The 16648-nt window shown below is 45.6% G+C and overlaps 1 protein-coding gene across 2 annotated transcripts; it reads left to right on the top strand.

The window, feature by feature from the left end:
- The first annotated feature begins 4142 nt into the window (after positions 1–4142).
- Hinfp (histone H4 transcription factor) lies at positions 4143–15723 on the top strand. Of its 2 annotated transcripts, none has more exons than XM_048416980.3 (10): positions 4143–4262; positions 7453–7794; positions 10788–11017; positions 11265–11376; positions 11558–11710; positions 12157–12234; positions 12319–12439; positions 12524–12662; positions 12735–12859; positions 14119–15723. In XM_048416980.3, the coding sequence occupies exons 2-10, from the start codon at positions 7629–7631 to the stop codon at positions 14528–14530; spliced, it is 1536 nt and encodes a 511-aa protein (XP_048272937.1). In that variant the 5' UTR covers positions 4143–4262; positions 7453–7628; the 3' UTR covers positions 14531–15723. The 2 variants fall into 2 exon arrangements, with proteins under 2 accessions (XP_048272937.1, XP_048272938.1); XM_048416981.3 differs by lacking the exon at positions 4143–4262 and adding an exon at positions 4346–4539.
- The last annotated feature ends 925 nt before the right edge of the window (positions 15724–16648 follow it).

Here is a 16648-nt window from a genome sequence, read left to right as displayed (position 1 = left end):
GCCTTTTAGAGATAGGGTCTAACTTACCCAGGCTGGTCTTGAACTCCTCTGTAGCTCAAAATGACCTTGTCTCTTGTCTCCACATCCCTAGTGCTGGGATTAAAGAGAAGTACTCACATCTGACCCAATCTACACCTTTTAGTGAGCATAAATGATGATGGAGAGGGGTGCAACTTTTAGAAAATATATCTCAATGTCTGAATAATCCAGTCAAAATTGTTGTTTCTTCTCAATAAAAGATGAAAGTTGCCAGGCAGTGGTGGCACACGCCTTTAATTCCAGCACGTGGGAGGCAGACACAGGCAGATCTCTCTGAGTTTGAGGCCCTCTTGGTCTACAAAGAGAGTTAAAGGACAGCCAAGACTATAGAGAAACCCTGTCTCAAAAAAAAAAAAAGAAAAGAAAAGAAAGAGGAAGAAGAAATAAAACGTATAAAGAGTTCTGTTTTAATTTGGCAGGTGGATCTCTAAGTTCAAGGTCAGCCTGGTCTACAGAGTAAGTTCTAGGACAGCCAGGATTACACAAAAAACCCTGTTTCAAAAACAAACAAAAGATGAAAGTAAACTACACTAGTCAGTGAGTCTTAAAAGATCTGGACATTATTTATTCATGTGTTTGTTGAGCCAGTCTCACTATGTTTACCTGATGGGCCTCCGACTCAGATCAAGAAATCCGCTTGCCTCTGCCACCCACCCCCATAGCCTAGTGCTAGGATTAAAGGTATAGCTCACCCTCACCACATCCTTGTAATTAAAATCTGGAAATACAGGTCCATAAAAATACTGAGATTTGTACTCTGAAAACTACGAATTCACACATTTTCGTGACAAGCTTTTCTGCATGGAATTACTAAAATGGCTAAGGACCGTTTTCAGTGCTATAACTCACAATTAAAACGAGAGCTAGCATCTTATGAAGTAGTGCTAGAATCATGAATTTCTAAATTAATAAGGTTGATAAAATAACTGTGTGATGGCACATGCCTTTGTTTCCAGCACTCATAAAAACAAGAAGAGGAGGGGCTGAAGAGAAAGTTCAGCTTTAAAAAGAACATTTGCTCCTTTTTTCAGAGGATCCAGGCTCAGTTACAAGCACTCACACGGAGGTTTGTAACCATCTGTAACTCTAGTTCCTGGGGATCTGATGCCCTCTTCTGGTAGCAGGCTACATGTGATGCACATACATTTAGGTGAAGCACTGAGAAATTTTGTTTTTAGTTTTTGAGATGGTATTGAGAAGACAGCTCAGTGTTTAAGAGTACTGACTGCTCTCGCAGACGACCTAGGTTTGCTTCCCAGCCCCCACATGGCAGCTCACAGCCATCTGTAACTCCAATTCCAGGGGGGAACCTATGCCCTCTTTTGGCCTTTGCAGGCATGGCACGTACATGGTGTATATACATACATGCGAGCAAACACTCATAGACATTAAATAAATAAATCTAGCCAGGAATAGTGGAGCACACTTTTAATACCAGCAGTCGGGAGGCAGATCTCTGAGTCTGAGCCAGCCTGGTCTATGTGGGATAACAGGAGTGTGCAATCAGGGCCAGCCTGGTCTATGTGGGATAACAGGAGTGTGCCACCATGATCACAATTGCTTTCTTTTTACTTTTGAGGTAATATCTCTCTAAATTGTTTAGACAGGCCTTGGGGAGGCAGAAGACCCAGGATTACAGGTGATGGAATACCTTGCTCAACTTGACCTATTTTTATGTTGTCTTTAAACTTTTGTTTATGTGAGACATTAAAAATACCTTTTTGAGAAGGTGTCTCATAGCCCAGCTGGGCTGTCCTGTCACATACTGTACATTACTTCCTCCCCAACTGACCTCAGATTTATGATCTTCCTGACTCCACTTCCCCAGCACTGGGCTACAGGTGTGTAGGTGTCACACACCAACCTTAATGTGGTGGTTGGTTTCATTTGTTTTGTTTTTGTTTTCTAAGGAGAGGTCTCACTGTGTAACCCTGGCTGACCTGGAACTCACCACGTAGACCAGGTTGAATGAATTAGGGTCTACCCTGCCTCCTCCCTGTGCTAGGATTAAAAGCATGTCCATCTGCTCCTTTCCCCTTCCTCTGACTCCCCCCTCACCTTAATGTGTTTCCTGATTACACAAATTATATAGGTTTATTTTTAGAAGAGGTAGAAATGATAATGCAATAAATTATTAATCCTAATGAATATTACTCAGATACATTCTTTAACAAATGTATTAAACTAGATGTAGTGATGTACACATTTATACCAGCACTCAGGAGGCAGAGGCAGGTGGATCTGCATGAGTTCGAGGCCAGACTGGTCTACATAATGAGTTCCAGGACAGCCAGGGCTATGTAATAAACAGACCCTGTCTCAAAAAAAAAAAAAAAAGTTTAGCTGGGCGGTGGTGGCACATGCCTTTAATCCTAGCACTCGGGAGGCAGAGGCAGGCAGATCTCTGTGAGTTCGAGGCCAGCCTGGTCTCCTGGTTTACAAGAGCTAGTTCCAGGACAAGCTCCAAAGCTACAGAGAAATCTTGTCTCAAAAAACAAAAAACAACAACAAAAAAAGAAGTTTAATTAAAAAAATTGTTGAGATAGGGTTTCTCTATGTAGCCCTGACTGTTCTGGTAACTTGCTCCATAAACCAGGCTGGCCTCAAACTCAGAGGTCCACCTGCTGCGGCCTCTGGAGTGCTGGAACTAAAGATATGCAGCACCACGCCTGGCGGTTTTAAATACTTACTGAGTTGCCCTCGCTGAACTGTGTATATAGTCTGGATAGGACTGTGACTGGTGCATAACAGTGAAGAAAGAGGTAAGGCAGTGGTGGCGCACGCCTTTAATTCCAGCACCTGGGAGGCAGAGGCAGGTGGATCTCAGTGAGTTGAAGGCCAGCCTAGTCTACAAAGTGAGTTCAGGACAGCCAGTTACAGTTACACAGAGAAACGCTGTCTCGAAAAACCAAAAAAAAAAAAAAAAAAAAAAAAGTGAAGAAATACACACAACTGTTCTTCCTCACTGTATAAAAATGCAGAGTAGTAAATACACAAATATAATAACCATAAGGAGACAACCAAGTATTAAAACACACAAATATACTATACCATAATAAGGAGTCAATTCTTGGAGAAGGAACCATCACCACTGAAAACAAGAATGGGTAGGAAGTCAGTTGCATAATTGAAAGAGGAAGGGAGACTTTCACTCAGGGAAAAACAAGTGCAAATCCTCTGAAGTAAAAGCAGCTACCGCCTGGTAGGGAAACTGAAATTTGTGGCTGAGATGCAGAAGATGAGGTAGAAGGCTCAAGATACGATTTGTTGTAGGCAGGGTCCAGATGTTGGAGTTCTGTTTGGGACCTTTCAATGTCTGAACATTTATTTTCACACGGTGGTGACTTGGTCAGATCTGGTTTCCTTAAAGATGACTTTGCTGTGCTCTGTGGAGGATGCCTTGTAGAGAGCACAGTGGGACATATTAAATGAATGTGGAAATCTGGAATAGGTACCCTTCACAGACTAGAATGAGAGCGAAGATAAATGAAATATGCGTGATGGGGTGTTTAAAAAAGTATCCAGGGCTGGGTAAAGCTTGTCTAACAAGCACAAGTCCTTGATTGAATCCCCAGCACCACAGAAATGTGGTGAGGTGGCAAAATCTATAATCTCACCACGTGGTGGTAGAACAGGCAGATCCAAAGGTTAAGGTCACTGGGCAGACGTGTTGGCCTCTGCTTAATACCAGCGCTTGGATTTGCAAATACAGGAGGATTTCTGTGAGTTCAAGGTCAGCCTGGGTTACAAAGAACAGAGAAGACCAAGAAAACCAACGATGATTCTAGGATCCCAATGTAGACTCACCCACTACCCAGTCAGCTAACTAAATTACAGAAACAGGAAGAAGGCACCAGAGCCCAATCGAGGCTCAAGCCCAGTACATGGCTGTAAGCGCGGAGTCTGCACAGTAGAGGGCATTCAAGCCTCAAAGCTTCCCGCCAGTGCACAGCCTAGACAAAACCCCCAACCCCCTTGGCGGGTGACGCTACTTTTTTCCACATCCGGTCGTCCCTCACGCTACCCCTTGCGACGCGGAGCCTTCTGCCCTACCGTTCCCGCCTCTTCCGTGTTTTGGTGCGCACGGGTTCCGTCCGACGCAGCGGCCATTGGCTGTCGGCCGACTCGAAAGCGGCGATTGGCTGTCGCTGGTCGTCTCTCAAACGCCTCCGGGTGTATGGTGTGAGGTGGGTGGGGCGCAGGCAGCCCGGCGGCGCTGGCAGGTGAGTAGGGGCTTGCTTCTTTGATGGCTTGGCGGCCGGGACGGCTCTCTGGAGTCTGCTGGAGGCCCGGCTTCCAGGAGCGGCTCGGCGAGGCGTCCGAGCCGGGCCTCGACCTCCGCGCTCTCGGTCGAGGGGTCGCTGCGGCTGGACTCTGTCAGTGCCACGCTTGGCGCCGGGGTTTCCGGGAAGTCCTCCAGGCTGGGCGCTCCGGGACCGTCTCCTTTCTCCCCGGAGTTCTAGCCATCCTCTGAAGCTTAACCCCGGCCTCACCGCCTTGGTGAGCCTTCCCCGGAGGCCTTTCTACCGTGTCCTGATCGCCCTCGTCGGCGCGCTTTGTTTTGGTTACCGTGTTCAGCCGTCAGCTCCTAGTCCATGAGTCCTTGTTGAGGACCTGGGCCTTTCTTTTTCTGGATTACGGCTCGGAGTTCATTGGTGCCGAGCGACTGTCTTGTTGACAGGGATGGTTTCGTACTGTGACACTGATGAAATGTAAAAAACGTTAGGCAGGGATCCTGCGGGTTGGGTACTAACCCCGCTCCCCAGTCAGCTCAGAAACAAGGATAAGATACGTATAGTTAACCCTTATTGAGCCCGAGTAATGTATTAGGCCTTCATGGGTTAAGTAATTTAAGGTCAAAACTAAAAAATGGTTCCATTTTCCTTCTCCATCATTTGTCTGATCCTTTCTCCCCACAGGCATAACCATATACATAATGTATAGTACGTGGTAGCTTTCGTTTTTTGAGACAGTCTTTGTAGCTCTGACTGACCTGAAACTCTAAAGAGACCCCCGTTTCAAAGGCCAGCACCACCACCCCAAACCCCACCACCCTCTTTAAAGAAAATTAGTGTGTGTATGTGAGCGTGTGTGTGTGTGTGTGTGTGTGTGTTATGATGGTCACACACATGCTAAGGTGTGCATGCAGAGGGTAGAGTACAACTTTATAGAGTGGATTCTTTCCACTTCTATATGAGTTCTTGGGGTCAAACTCAGGTTGTCAGGCTACTGTAACATGCCTTTTTTTTCCCCCACTGAGCCCTCTCTGTGTTTTTTGTTGTTGTTTTGTTTTATTTTTTGTTTTGTTTTGTTTTTTTGAGACACAGTTTCTCTGTGTAGCTTTGGCTGTCCTGGAACTTGCTTTATAGACCAGGCTGGCCTCAAACTCACTGAGATCTGCCTGCCTCTGCCCCCAAATGCTGAGATAAACAGTGTGGACCACCACCCCCAGGCTTCACTGAGCTGTCTCCTGTTCTGCAGATCAGCACTGGTTTTTCAAGACAGGGTTTCTCTGTAGCTTTGGAGCCTGTCCTGAAACTATCTTTTGTAGACCAGGCTGGCCTCAAACTCACAAAGATCTGCCTGCCTGTGCCTTCCGAGTGCTGGGATTAAAGGCAAAAGCCCGGCTGGAATCTTCATTTTACTATTAAAGGAGTGATGGGATTAAACATTGGGTAGGCAAAGCAAAGTCAGTTTGTGTGGCATTGAAAGTCTGGCAAGAGATACAATGACATAATCCAGTAAGGAATGGAAAGCTTCTGGGTCCCATGCAGGCTATATGGAATAAGAATATGAGCTTCGGGTTCAGCCTAACCTGACCTACCATCATTAGGTGGCCTTGGATAAATCAGTTCATCTTTGTCAGCTTCAGGTTTTCCATTAGGTTTAATAGTGTCTACCTCATAAGGTAGTGTCAACAATTACATGATGCAAATAAAATGTTTAATATGAGACTGGAGAGGAAGTCAGTAAAGTGCTTGCTTTACAAACATCAGGAGGCCCTGGGTTTGATCTCCAGAGTCCACATTTTAAAAAGTTCAGTAGCTGGTAGTGGTGGCGCAGGCATTTTAATCCCAGTATTCAGGAGACAGAGGCAGGCAGATCAGGGTTGGCCTCATCTACATGGTGAGTTTCAGGACAGCCAGAGGTACAAGATATAGAGAGACCCTATCTTATTAAAAGGTTGGTGAGTACCTGTAATCCTACCTCTGGGAAATAGACACAGTAGGATCCTTGGAGCTCACTGGTCAGCCAGTCTATCCTACTTGGTGAGCTCCAGGCCAACGAGAAACCTTATATCAAAAGTAAACAGACAAAACCCTCAGAGGATTGATTCCTGAGGAACCATGCAGGTTGCCCCCCTCCCCCACATACTGCTTACTATGGCTGAGTCTGGTGGAACAAACCTGTAATCCCAGCTACATGAGAGTCTGAGGCAGAAGGATTGCAACACATTAGGCTACAGAGTGAGTTTAAGGCGAGCCTGGTCCAATTAGGGAAAACCCTGTCCCAAAATACCGTGCGTAAGGTTCTAGGTTCAATCTTCAGTATCAAAAATACTCAAAACAACATCAAAATAGTGTCTTGTTTTGTTTTGTTTAACTTATTTACTTTTATTTTCTATACAATGTCCTACCTGCATGTATGTGTGGATCCCTTGGAACTAGAGTTTCAGACATCTGTGACCAGCCATGAGGATACTGGGAGTTGAACCCTTGGGTCTTCTGGAAGAGCAGCCAATATTCTTAACCAATGAGCCCTCGAGATTTATTTTTACTTTAATGTATCTGGTGTTTTACCTACATGGATATCTGCATCACATGCCAGCAATGCCATAGAAGGACAAAAGAGGGTGTTGCAGCACCTGGAACTAGAGTTACAGATGGTTGTGAGCAGCCACATGGGTGCTAGGAATTTAACCCAGGTCCTCTGGAAGAGAGTCACGGCTCTTAACCGCCTAGCCATCTTAAGCCCTACCAGAATACAAAATAATATTGTATTTAGGACTGGAGTGATAGCTCAGTGGTTAAGAGCACTGACTGTTCTTCCAGAGGTCCTGAGTTCAATTCCCAGCAATCACATAAAGGGGCTCATAGCTCTCTCTAATGGGATCTTATGCCCTCTTCTGAACTAAAGATGTACATGCAGATGACACACTCATACATAAAATAAATAAATTGTTTAAAAAAATAAATAGTATTGTATTTGAAGTATAGTAAGTGTGAAATTCAAAACAAAAAGTTTTGTTATTCGTATTTCTGGCAAAGCCAGACAGCTCATAGGTGATAGGGCTCTCTTTGAAACTGAGCATTGTTTATTCCCATGGGTATATGCTCTGAAGCTATTTAAGAAAATGTCTGTTAAAATGTTTAGCTTAGTGTTTGTCACGTGCTCGGTATTGTCTCTTCCCAGGAAACCAGATAGCCTCCAGGGCTTGAGAAACTGCTGGTCCATCCGTACTGAGAAAAGCACAGGATACTGAAGAATACCTGCTGACTCTCAGCAGGCTGCCATTTCTTTGCCTCCAGCAGCATCAGAGTACAATCTTATAGCTCTGGATTTCTTCCCCTCGCTCTAAGATAAAGGTCATGTCACCTCCTGGAAAAGGTCCCCGGAAAGAGAACCTGGGGCTCCAGTGTGAATGGGGGTCCTGCTCCTTTGTATGTTCGGCCATGGAGGAGTTCTTCGAGCATGTCACTCAGCACCTGCAGCAACATGTGCATGGCTCCAAGGAGGATGAAGAGGACCCACTTGGTAAGGGAACAGGGAAGAGCTCAAGTGCAGGTGGGAAGTCAGACCTCTAGAGAAAGAGGGCGGCTGGGGAAACAGTGCTTTAAATTCTTCATTATGTTTGCTTCATTCATAAAAACATTATGAAGTTGTTATATCTAGAGAATTCAGTCATTGAAAATGTAAAGGTTGATCACCATTAGAAGAAATTTGTGATTGTGTATGGGGGGGCACATGCATATCAAGTATGGAGAGCATAGGGCATCTTGTAGGAGTCAGTTATTTTCTTCCACTGTTATAGGTCCATGTCAGCAGGTTTGACACTTACTCCTTTACCTACTAAACTATCTCTTTTTTTGTTAATGGAAAGCTGGTTTTTTTTTTTTTTTTAAATATTTATTTATTTATTTATTATGTATACAATATTCTGTCTGTGTGTATGCCTGCAGGCCAGAAGAGGGCACCAGACCCCATTACAGATGGTTGTGAGCCACCATGTGGTTGCTGGGAATTGAACTCAGGACCTTTGGAAGAGCAGGCAATGCTCTTAACCTCTGAGCCATCTCTCCAGCCCGAAAGCTGGTTTTTTTGAGACAGGGTTTCTCTATGTAGTTTTGGAGCCTATCCTGGAACTTGCTCTGTAGACTAGGCTGGCCTCGAACTCACAGAGATCTACCTGCCTCTGCCTCCTGATTGCTGAGATTAAAGGCATGAGCTACCATTGCTTGACCTGCTCAACCTTACCTTGCTGGACTTCTTCCCTTAAACATTTTTTTGGGGGGAGGACACATTTATTTATTTATTTTGTGTGTGTATGTAATGTGTGAGCACACCATAGCATATGTGTAGAGGTCAGAGGACAACTTGTGAGCGTCTATCCTTTTCTTCTACCATATGGGTTCTGAGGATCAAACTCAGGTTAGTAGGCTTGGCAGTAAGTGCATTTACCTGGTGAACCATCTTTGTTTGTTTGTTGAGGCAGGAATTCTCTGCATAATAGCCCTGGCTATCTTGGAACTAGCTCTTGTAGACCAGGCTGGCCTCAAACTCACAGAGATCTGCTTGCCTCTGCCTCCCGAGTGTACTCTCTCAATTTTTTTTAAGACAGTGACCCACTGTATTCTTTGCTGGCATAAAATTCACTATATAGACAATGCTTGCATTGAATTCATAGTTATCTTAGTGTTGAATTTAAAGGTGTCCAGCCACCTGTGCTTCCCAAGTACTGGGATTAAAGGTGTGTGTCACCATGTCCAACCTCCCTCCTCTTCCTCCTCTTCCTCCTCCTCCTCCTCCTTCTTCTTCTTCTTTTTTTTTTTTGTTGTTGTTGTTATTTTTGAGACAGGGTTATTATGGATAGCCCTGGACCTTGTTCTGTAGATCAGGCTAGCCTCTAATTCATAGAGATCTGCCTGCCTCTACCTCCCAAGTGGTGGGATTAAAGACATAGACCACCACCGTCCACCTTTCCCTTTTTATTAACTTAATTATTTACAATTTTTTATTTATTTTGTTTTATGTGTCTAATTTTTTTTAATTTTTATTTTCAAATTTATTTAGTAAGTATACAGTGGTCTGCCTGTATGCATGCCTGCAGGCCAGAAGAGGGCACTAGATCTCATTACAGATGGTTGTGAACCACCATGTGGTTGCTGGGAATTGAACTCAGGATCTTTGGAAGAGCTGACAGTGCTCTTAACCACTGCCCCTCCAGCCCCCGTGTCTAAATGTTTTACCTTCATATATGTATGTGTACCATGAGTGTGCCTGGTGCCTGCAGAGATCAGATGAGGATGTTCAATTCCTTTGAATTGGAGTTATGGTTGTAATCCAACATATGGGAACCAAAATCAGGTCCTCTGCAAAAGCAACAAGTACCCTTAACACTTGAGCCATCCCTGCCCCTGTTTACTCCTGAGATAGATCTCAGTAATTTAGTCTAGCTTCATACCACCAAAGTCATTCCAAATGCTGGGATTTCTAGCATGAGCTATTACACAGGTTTTGGAGCAATTTATACCATAACTGTATATCCCAAACTAAGAGAATAATTGAACAGCTTTATTCAGTGTACTCAAAAATGCTCCTCTCATTCTGTTTGCTCTTTTTTCCCTTTCTTTGTAGATTCTCAACTAGCCCTGATTGACTTTAAACTTGTTATGTAGCTAAGGCTGAACTTGGTCCTTCTGAGATTCTGGGATTATCATAGTTATATACCAAACCTATTTCCAAAGTCAAATAATACACAAAAGTGAAATTAAGGGCTGATTTTACTTTCTGAAGTTTCAGCTTTTCAAAATAAGCAGATTCCTGTCAAACATTGAAAATGTGGTGCTAAGTTAGAGGTGCTGGAGATATAAGAAGTGGGTTGAAATAATGGACCTTGAAGTAAACTGATTAGAAGGGAAAGGAGAACTGGAAAACCAGTGTTGGGAGGCCCTATCTTACTCGGACTACGAGAAACTGAGCAGAGGTTGTACATTTGCTAAGGGATCCCAACTTGTTCTTCCTGGGTCTCTGACTCCCCTGGGTCTTGTCCACGCTCTTAACCTAAGCCTAGACTATACCTCTCGTTTACGTTCACTTTTAATGCAGGGACTCTTTCTAACATCAGTCTGCATTGTCACTTCTGTTTAACACTTCATTTGTGGCAGGGTCTTAGTCTCTAGCCCTGGTTGGCATGAGAATCATGACAGCCTACCCTTCTTGAGCACTGGCCTTATAGATCAGAGCCAGCATATCTAGCCCAGTAATCCCTGTCTGCTGCCACATACCTTACCCCGTATCCTTTGCCGTTAGTTGCAATTTTGTAGGTGTGTTTACTAAATCTTCTCCGACTGAAAGCCATGTGAGGACAAGGACTGGGACTCCATACCTGATTCAGTTGAAAGTCATTAAACACTGTTACATACTGAATGAACTGGTAACTTGGTCAGAGTCCTGCTTAATGTCTCAGATAGAAAGTGAATTGAGCCTTGGAAAGTATCAGACCATTCCTTCTAAACCCCTTTTTGCAGAAGAAGAATTCTCCTGCTTGTGGCAGGAATGTGGCTTTTGCTCTCTGGACAATTCTGCTGACCTCATTCGCCATGTCTACTTCCACTGCTATCACACCAAGCTGAAACAGTGGGGGCTGCAAGCCTTACAAAGCCAAGCTGACCTCAGCCCCTGCATCCTGGACTTCCAGAGCCGGAACGTCATCCCTGACATCCCTGACCATTTCCTGTGTCTATGGGAACATTGCGAGGTCAGCAGACAGTGCCAGAAATAGGGGTGGAAGGAAGCTGGGGAATCTGGACTCAAGATCTCTCTGGGGTGCCTCATATTTCAGAGACTCCTGCTAGCATCTTCCCTTTATTCTTGTGTAACACCTTTATTTTAAAACTTTCCCATTCCCAGAAGTTAATTAGGGAGAAAGCTAAAAGTCCCCCTTTGACATGGGTGAGAGTCCCTCTAACCACTGTGAGTCCTCACCCCAAGTTGCCCTGGCACAGAGTACCTTCGACAATCCTGAGTGGTTCTATCGGCACGTGGATGCGCACAGCCTGTGCTGTGAATACCAAGCTGTCAGCAAGGACAACCATGTGGTGCTGTGTGGCTGGAAAGGTAGGGCCACCCATCTGCTCTGACCTCTGGTTTAAACTCTGGAGGTGTTAAGGGTCTAGAGGAGCCAGGGATGGGACCATCCTACAAGGCAAAGGCTGCTGGCTGATGAAACTTGGGGGTACCAAAGCCAAGTTGGGATAGGGGATTGAGGAATGGAACATGATCAGATCTTCCTTCCCAGACTGTACCTGTACCTTCAAAGACCGCTGTAAACTTCGAGAACACCTCCGCAGCCATACCCAGGAGAAGGTGGTGGCCTGTCCCACCTGTGGGGGCATGTTTGCCAACAACACCAAGTTCTTAGATCACATCCGTCGCCAGACCTCGCTGGATCGTAAGCAGCTGGAGCTTGTGGGCTCTCCTACTTAAAGATGAGAGTATATTCCCAGGGGAGGTGGCTGCTGAGAGATCTGTGTCCTGGCCCTCTTCTCCTTTTGGGACCAGGCACCTCCTAGACCTCTCTTAGACATTGGTTAGCACTTACTTACTGTTTGTGGTATCAGTTATCTCAGGAATCCTCACAACAGCCCCATGAGGTAGGCTTCTTATTCCCCTTTTTACAGATGAGGAAACTGAGGCTCAGAGAGGTTAAATCACTTACCTGAGATCATACAGCTAGTAAGTGGTAAAGCTGGGCTTCTAACTCAGGTCTGGACTCCATATCCCACCCGTAGCTTCCCTTTGACCCTTGGGTGGCTCCCTTCTATCTGGGATGGCTCCCCCTCCTCTGCCCCTCACTGTTCTCTTCAGTTGCCCTTTGTTTTGTCCGCTCCATCCCAGAGCAGCGTTTCCAGTGCTCTCACTGTTCTAAGAGGTTTGCCACAGAGAGGCTGTTGCGTGACCACATGCGGAATCATGGTGAGTGGCCTGCACCCAAGCCTCCCTGCCCTCTCTTCAAGGTCCTGTGAATGCACAGGTCATAGCTTCTTCTCTGCTCCTCAGTGAATCACTATAAATGCCCTTTGTGTGACATGACCTGCCCATTGCCTTCCTCCCTCCGAAATCACATGCGCTTTCGACACAGTGACGACCGGCCCTTTAAATGTGATTGTTGTGACTACAGGTAAGGTGACCTGGGGGTCAAAATCCAGGGTTCAGGTTTTAGGGTTCTCTCTGTTCTTCAACCCCTCCTGATTTCTCCTGGCAGTTGCAAGAATCTGATTGATCTCCGAAAGCACCTGGACACCCACAGCAAGGAGTCAGCCTACAGGTGTGAGTTCGAGAACTGCAGCTTCAGTGCTCGCTCTCTCAGCTCCATCAAGTCCCATCACCGCAGAGTGCATGAAGTAAGTGCCAGGTGGGGAGGCTTCTCAGGAGTGTGAGTGGAGAGCTGACCTCATTGCCTTCTCCCTCATCAGGGAGACTCAGAGCCAAGGTACAAATGTCATGTCTGTGACAAATGCTTCACACGTGGCAACAACCTCACTGTGCACCTTCGCAAGAAGCACCAGTTCAAGTGGCCATCGGGACACCCTCGTTTTCGGTATGTATAAATCTTTCCCCATGATACTTTCCTTGTTTCTGTTTATTGCTGTGTGTATTTGGGGGGTGCCAGTGCTCCTGTAAATGTCGGGACACAACTTGTGGAATTGTTTCTCTCCTACCTTTGTGTGGGTTCCAAATACTGAACTCAGGTCATCAGGCATGCATGGCAAGTATTTACACTCTGAGTCATATGACAGACCCTGTCTGTCTGTCTTGACCTGGAACTCGCTCTGTAGACTATGCTAGCTTTGAACTCATGGATATCTGCCTACTTCTGCCTTTTGAGTGCTGGGATTAAAGGTGTGTGTCATCAACGCCCAACGATGATAGACTAACAAAGAAAAAAAACAACTTTGAATTTTAAGGTATTTTGATGCCTACCATCTATGTTTAGGCTCAACCTTAAAAATAATGGTGGAGCAAAGATTATTTTGGGGGTTTTTATTATTTTATTTTATTTCGTCCCTGTCCTGGAACTCTCTTTGTAGACCAGGTTGACCTCGAACTCCCTGAGATCCACCTGCCTCTGCCTCCTGAGTGCTGAGATTAAAGGTGCATGCCACCATACCTAGCTCTTGTTTGTTTTTGAGACCAGATCTCCATCCAGATCTCCATATTCCCTGACTGGCCTAAAGCTTGCTATGGAGACCAGACTAGCCTTGAACTCACAGAGATCCACCAATCTCTGCTTCTAGTGAGATTACAGGTGTGTGCCACCGTTCAAGACTGTGATTTTTATTTTTATTTTTTTTAAATTTTTTTTTAGAGACTGTTTCTCTGTAACAGTCCTAGCTGTCATGGAACTAGCTCTTGTAGACCAGCTTGACCTCGAACTCACAGAGTCCCGCCTGCCTCTGCCTCCTGAGTGCTGGGATCAAAGGTGTGTGCCACCACCGCCCAGCAAGGCTGTGCGTTTTCTAATGAAAGCTTGGTTTCAGATTCAACAAGTAATGCCAGAAGTCCTATAGCCAGAGCAAGACTTAATCCTGACTGTGAGCTTCATGGCCTTCTCATAAACTTTGACACTCTATCCTACTACAGAGTCAGTCAGTCTCTACTGGGTTGGGCTTCTGCACTAATTTTTCCATTTTGAGTCCTCCTCTGACCCTTCTTCATGTTCCATTAAAAAGCTTTTCTTAATCTTTAGTTCTGTCGCATGGAATCCTAAGACTTCTTCCAGCTAGTGTATCTGTATCTTCACCCTCTGTCTCCAGGCCATTTCTTCATCCTCTGCTGCTCTGCTGCCTTCTTCTCCAGGTACAAGGAGCATGAAGATGGCTACATGCGACTGCAGCTGGTTCGCTATGAGAGTGTGGAGCTGACACAGCAGCTCCTCCAGCAGCTCCAAGAAGGCTCAGATCCAGGAGTGGCACTGAATGAAAGCAGCCTGCAGGGCATTGTTCTAGAAACAGTACTAGGGGGGGCAGGACCTGAGGAAGAGATGGAAGAGGAAGATAGGGTTGAAGGGACAGCCATCTCAGCTTCTCAGGACAACTCCAGCTCTGCCATCCATATGGACGTTCAGACAGACAGCCAAGACCAGCGAGAAATTGTCTACTACGTGCTGTCCGAAGCCCCAGGAGAGCCCCCTCCAGTCTCTGAGCTACCCTCGAGAGAGATGGACAAGCTTCAAGGAGTACCTGAGAAGCCAGAGGTCCAGATACCGTGAGGCTGCAGAGCCTGACCTTCTTCAGACCTTGGCGTTTGAGCCAGCCAGGCAGCATTGCCCCTGGTGGGCAGCCTTTGTTTTTGATGCCTTTAGAAGTGGTGCTGAGAATAGTATGTTCCAGTCTGACTCAGGCAGCATCATTCTGTGGACTCTGAGTAATCCTTCCCCTCCCCCTCTTCACACTGTTCTTTGTGGGGAACCTGAGGAGTAGGATTCATTGAAGAAATTCTACATGTGTGTTCTCATTAGCAGAGCTGCTACCAGATTTAAGCATACTCCCTTGCCATGCTAGATGCAGTGAGTAAGTGTTTAGTTCACATCTATTCCTGTCCTTAGGGGTCCATTGCCCCAGGGATGATGAGTGACTGTTCCTGCTGAGAGCTGTTTCCTCATATAAGTTAAGCCTTGAGAGGTCACAGGTCACGCAGTGGTGGTGCACTCCTTTACTCCCAGCACTCAGGAGGCAGAGGCAGGTGAATCTCTCCGAGTTCGAGGCCAGCCTGGTCTGCAGAGTGAGTTCCAGGACAGGTAGACAGACTCCAAAGCTACAGGAAAACCCTGTCTTGAAACTGCCTCCCCCCCCAAAGAAAGTTACACATTGAGAACCAGGTGCCATTTCTCTCAAAGTTTCTTTTTACATTCCAGGAACACTTGTGATTTTCTTAAGGGACAGGATTGGAGACACTGTATGTATGACAGTTGTTTCTTTTTTTTTTTTTTTTTTTTTGGTAATAAAAAACCACTTGGGCTATTACTTATTTCTCAAATTCGGTGGCAGTTTCCTAGATGACAGAGATATAGCTGTCTAGAAGTGGGGCTGGATAACTAGGCTTACCCCTTTAGTGACCAGGGTGGTTTCTTTAACCCTCATGTACCTGTTTGGAGTTTGTCCATTGCTTCAGCTTTGTGGAAGGAGGCCCAGTACTTGTCCATGAGTGAATACTAGCAGTGTTACAGAATGGATATGAATGGCCCTGGGACTGCACCATTAGTCCTAGTTAGAACCCTGTGCCTCTAGGGCAGACTGGGGTTCTGGAACTGCAAGGGATCTGAAGTAGAGGTGGGTTGGGAGGTCACCCAGAGACTGCCAGGTGCTCAGGGGCCAGGAGTCAAGCTAGAAAACTGTGTCTATACATTTTCCTAGAGAGTGGATCTATTTTCATCGAATTAAAAAAGTTCTTATGTATATTACACTTACATGTTCGTTTACTTTTATGTGTTTGAGTGTTTTGCCTGCACGTATGTAAGTGTATCACAGGTGTACCTGTGGAGTTCAAAAGAAGGTGGCTGATCCTCTGAAACTAAATTACAGACAGCTGGGAACTGGATCTGCGTCTTTGCAAGAGCAATCAGTGCTCTCACCTGCTTAGCCATCTCTCCAGTGCCTTTCATTGGATCCTTAAAGAAGCTGAAACTCCTCAAAATAAGAACTTTTTAAAAAAAAGTTGGCTGTACAGGATAGCACATGCCTTTAATCCCAGCACTCAGAAGGCAGAGGGAGGAGGGTCTCTGCGTTCAAAGTCAACCTGGTCTACAGAGTGAGTTCCAGGGTAGCCAGGGCTACACAGAGAAACCCTGTCCTAAAAAAACAAACAAAAAGCTATGTAGCGTATATGTGAGCAGGTACGTGGTCTGCAGTTGTGTGGAGGCTAAAGATCGGTGTCGGCTGATGTCTGCTTTATTTTTGAAACAGTTTCACTGAGTCTCAAATTCACCTATTGAATATAGTCCAGTGAGCTCTGGGAATTTACCTGTCTGTTTCCCTGTGCCAGTACTAGGTTACTGACATGCCAATCCTGCTTATAATTTTTATGTTAATGCTGAGGATCTGGACTCAGATCCTCATGTAGGGCAAGCATGTACTGACCGAGCCATCTCCCTAACCCTGTTCAGCCGTTCCTCAGCATACTACCCTTTTGGCTCTACCAGTCTGCATAAAGGAAGTACTCCCTGCTACAATACGTGGAAGGACATGCTCTTCATTTTTTCCCAATCCTGAGCACTGTTCATTTACTGTTCAGGTGCTCTTCTAAACCTGCTGTAGAGCGAGCTGAGCACTGGTGAGCATGTGTGCTTTCATTCTCTGCTCTTGACTGGATGTGTGTCAAGTTTCTGCTA

Source organism: Myodes glareolus, chromosome 4 (assembly GCF_982192425.1).
Source record: "Myodes glareolus chromosome 4, mMyoGla1.1, whole genome shotgun sequence".
NCBI classification, from domain to species: domain Eukaryota; kingdom Metazoa; phylum Chordata; class Mammalia; order Rodentia; family Cricetidae; genus Myodes; species Myodes glareolus.
Note: the sequence above shows the minus strand (reverse complement) of the source record. Positions and strands in the feature narration are given on the sequence as shown.